We start from the raw sequence: 4,670 nt of genomic DNA on the forward strand, positions 1-4,670 counted from the left end.
TCTACATTCAGTGTTCAGTACTAATTTAAAGAGCAGAATGCTGAAACAAAAGAATCATAGTACATTTTCAGTTGGGACCCGTAAGGACCCTCAAGTCCATTTACCTGTTCCTCACAAGACTATCTAAACTATACGACTAAGAGCATCATGCAGATATTCCCTGAACTTGTGACAGGTTTAGTACTGTGACCCCTTCCCTAGGGAGCCTGTTCCAGTGACTTGAGTTCTACCCACAACTTCTGAAGATCAGCCTAAGTTTAGTTCTTGGGAACACAGCTGAACCATCATATGATTTTGATGTTACAGCTAAATCCTGCTTGTAGAAAAATTATTATGAATTGTAATTTATCACTAAAGACATGAAAAATGTACTACAAGTTCTCAAAAGAGAACTGGAGACCAAAGCTTTTGGCTCCAGTTTGGTCAGTCTATTTAAGAGATGGCCTGTAACAATATGCACTGGAAGCCTCATACCAAAAGTTAACCAGAAAAAGGGTTTATTTTAGTATCATAACCATCTTCTACTTCTGACTCGACTCAGACTTGGATGTAGAAGCCCTTAAAGAAGAAAGCCGGCGCCTCTTCGCAATCTGCTCCTGGCGCTTCTCCTTGGCTTCCTGAAAAGCAAACGGGATGAAGTGAGTACTGAAGTGTTACACATATTGCAGCACTTCAAAAGATCTACAAAGGAATACATGCTAGGAAAACTGCAACTTGAAGGAAGCTACCAGAAAGAATGGATTCCTAACATCAATAAAGCAAAACAACTTCCCTTGTCCACAGATCAGGAGAATTCTACTAGTATCCAAACCTATACAGACCCAGGTCTTCAACCAATTTGAACTACTGTCCAAAAATTGGAGTGCACAACATAATGGAGGTCTATCTTTCCTCAGTTTCTGTCTGGAAATCATTGAAGTACCATGCCAAATATTGCAACAATATTGCTTCGTCAGTCACTGCTGTTTCAGATACAAGAGCAAACTCAGCCAAACAAGTAACTTCCTGACAAGTTATCTTTTATCCAGGCCAACTGTGGGATCCTGTTCCTCCACAGAATCACTCAAATGCCTAGGCATCTGACTTAAAATTAGAATTCATCTGAAATAAAATTGCTACTGCAAAACTTCCATTCACAGACCTAAGTTTTCTTCAAAACCAGGTCTTGGTTAAATTAATTGGACTGGCTAATTTCTGCTGTTCTAAGACAGGCAAAAATTGATAGAAATGCTCCGAGAAACACTGGACCAGCCACATTTATACTCACATTCAAGCTTTCCTATTCAACATGAGCTAGGCACAGAGTATCCCAAAGTGCCAAGCTCCCTTGATTCTGGGGTATGAGGCACTCCATACAGCTGAGAAACAAATGCAAACGTACCTTCATCCGCTTAGCCAGGAGCTTCGCATATTCTGCTGCTTCCTCCTTGTTCTTCTGAGTGCGCTGCTTCTTCAGAGCAATACGCCTGCGCTTGTGTTGCAGGACTCGAGGAGTCACTAGTCGCTGAATCTTAGGAGCCTTGGTTCTCGGTTTCTTGCCTAAAAAACCATGACAAATGAGCAGAAGTGGCCCATTACCTTCTAAAGAGGCCACATCTAGCAAACTCGAGACTAAGTTCCATTTACTGTTATGGTTAACGCTATTTAGTGAGCCACACACCACAGCAACTTAAATAGATGCTTAAATTGACAAATTTTGCTGGAAAAATTACCAGTTACAGTCAGATGTAGCACTCATAAAATACACTCTTAATGCTCAGGACTTGTTATCAACAATTAAGTGCAAGTAATGCACTTCTAATTCACTGCATTTTTGTGTAATTTCCTAGCTTTTCATCAGGCCCAGCTCTGCCCCTCGACTTAAAACGTTTACAGAATACAGAAAATCATCACCTAGCTTTCAGAACAGGTCATGTTTTCATGGGTAAAAAGCTCTCTACCATTCTGCAGAGGCATGACAAGATCTCCAAAAAGCAGACCTATAGACCCTGTAATGAGCAAACAAAACACCACCACACCCATCTAAAACAGCAGTACCCCCTCCTGCCCAACTTCAGCAGTCACAAACAGTCTTACATCCGCAAGAAACACATTCTTTAATGTAGAAAATAGCTCCTGTGATGTAGGTAACAGTGGTCTTCAACCCAAAAAGCTTTTACAGCGCCCAAGCTTTATCATGACCTTTCCGCTAAAAATCCTCACCCTTTGTTTCCTTGTCAGATGGAAAAAAACCCAACCAACCCAAATTAAAATCCTGCACTGCTAGAAACAGGTGATAAGCAAAACAGCTCCCCCCTCTGCCCTCTAATAAAAGATCATTTCAGAAACTGCCATAAGCAATAGGGAAAAATCTTAGTATCTTCTCTCTATACTGCTTTTTTCTCTCCACCTCATAAAAATGTTTCAAAAACATTCCACCTCATACTTAACCTTCTCTTTATTAACAATCATTTTTGGATTATTCTTAGAACCACTTGTGAAGTATTACTCCAGATTCCATCAAACGTTTAAGAAGAAACTGTGTCAAAATAAATGGAGAAGGGAGAGGCAAAAGAAATGGGACAACTAAGAAAACCTGTCTAATCCCGAAGTTACAGGTGAACAAGTTTAAATACCCTGACAGTCAGCTCCTGGATCTATTACTATACATAGTGTGCTTCATTCACTGGCTGGAATGCTTCTTTGCTGATATGTTACATGAAACAGACAAGCTGCTAAGTTTGAATTCTTACCCTCTTTGTTCAGAGGCTTCCTCACAACGTACTGGCGCACATCGTCTTCCTTAGACAGGTTGAACAGCTTGCGAATTCTGCTAGCTCTCTTAGGACCAAGACGACGGGGCACAGTTGTGTCTGTCAGCCCAGGAATATCCTTTTCACCTTTAAGAATATAAGTTTAAACGTGCCAATTAATCCTGCATCTAACAAACATCTGTTTCATCAGTTGAGTTTTAAAATGCATAGAAACTCAAGATTATAGTAGATAATCCTTGGGCTTTCCCTGCCAATAATGCTACCCATCAACACACCTTGCTGATTGACTGTGATTACACTGCTGGTACCAATACAACTTTCAGATTTCACATTATGGGATTGTAATATTCAGAGGGAATGTAAAGACACATTTGCACTCTGAAGTTAAGACTGCATTTGCATTCTAGAGGACTACTCAGCCACTACAACAGGTTCCCTTCAGATGCCCACTTCTACCTGGTACCTGATCCATCCAGCCTCTTACCCTTTTTCACTATGACCAAATTCAGAACACTCAAGTTGGCATCAACAATGCAGCCTCGAACAGATTTGCGCTTCCTCTCTCCGGTTCTCCTGGGGCGATAGCAGGAGTGGCCCTTGCTCAGCAGAAGGCGGACACGTCCATGGGTCAGGACACCTTGCTTCATGGGGAAGCCTTGCTTGTCATTGCCACCACTGATGCGGACAACGTAGCCCTATGAAAACACAGAAATACACTTACTAGTTGCTCACACATCTCTATTACTTCCAGGACAAGTGGTGGATCTCACAAGATACAGTTCAAAATAATGGGGCACTGTGCCTATGATTCAGGAAGTCACCACTGCTGCCAATGCAAACAAGTTATTTAACCAACATCAGGCCAATGGTTCAGGAAACTTACTTACCAGAAGTGAGAGGTACCTCTGCATACCAGAATTTATATTGATTCCACTTAAAAGACAAACCAAACCCTAAATACCTATTTATTACAGTTTTCTTTAAGCTACACCAGACTGAATTTAGTCCATTACTGTCTAGCTTGTTTGCAATCCTAAGCCTAACCAAAGCCTATTATCATCACAAACCAGAAATCTGCATAGAACACAGGAGCACCCAGCATAGGGATATGTGGCTAAAAAGTGAAGCTTTGATTGCATTCCTTGTGGAGGCGGCAGCAGGAAAAAAAAAAAACCAACTTACACAAAATTCAGTATATATAGCATGAGAAGCTTTGAACATACCTGCCAAATAATACACCATACAAAGACTCAACTGTGATGCTAAAGAAATTTTGTAATTTCAGCTCCTCAAATACAGCTCTGACATGCCCTTCCACACTTCTTACCTTCCTCTCCTCACCAAGAGAATCAGCTGCAACCTCCGTGGCCATCCGTTTTTCATAAAATGTTCTCAGCTTGCGCTCATCGTCCACTTCAATGACCTTCTGGCAGCCAGTGGCTGGGAAGGAGATGTTCAGCTGACAGAAGGGAAAAACACACAAGAAAAAAAAAAATTGGTGTAAACTTTGCACGAGATATTGTAACAGAAAACTACCATTTAACTGCAAAAACAATTTGAAATTTTAATTCCTCATCTGTTTACATGAACGCTTACGGGCCAAAACTTGTCTCTGTCATACTCGAGAGCCAGACAGCTCTGTCCTTGGCCACACTGCACAGGCTTATTCATTCAGCTACTCGGAATGTGGCTCGAGCCCGATCACCTTAAAACAGGCCGCAATCAAGCAAGCCAAGCTGAGGAGGGCTGCAACCTGTTCCCTTTTCTTCTACAAGCCCTTCGCAACACACGTCGTATTAGAAATCTGCACAAACAGGCTAAGGGGAGCGACGCTCACCGTTGCCGATTGCTCTTTTCGGGGTCCGGTTCAAGGCCCTGGGCCGCCCTAACGCCTCCGGGCGCCTCTCCCGCGAGCAC

At 42.1% G+C, this 4,670-nt stretch overlaps 1 protein-coding gene across 1 annotated transcript; it reads right to left on the minus strand.

Moving 5' to 3' along the window:
* Positions 1-475: 475 nt before the first annotated feature.
* On the minus strand, positions 476-4,424 carry RPS6 (ribosomal protein S6). Its single transcript, XM_010008485.1, has 6 exons — positions 4,350-4,424; positions 4,081-4,212; positions 3,238-3,448; positions 2,733-2,879; positions 1,382-1,539; positions 476-617 (listed from the first exon to the last, which is right to left on the minus strand). Exons 1-6 carry the CDS (start codon positions 4,422-4,424, stop codon positions 522-524), a joined length of 819 nt encoding a protein of 272 aa, XP_010006787.1. The 3' UTR covers positions 476-521.
* Between the last annotated feature and the right edge of the window lie 246 nt (positions 4,425-4,670).

This window comes from Chaetura pelagica, unplaced genomic scaffold, assembly GCF_000747805.2.
Source record: "Chaetura pelagica isolate M959 unplaced genomic scaffold, ChaPel_1.0 scaffold232, whole genome shotgun sequence".
Taxonomy (NCBI): Eukaryota; Metazoa; Chordata; class Aves; order Apodiformes; family Apodidae; genus Chaetura; species Chaetura pelagica.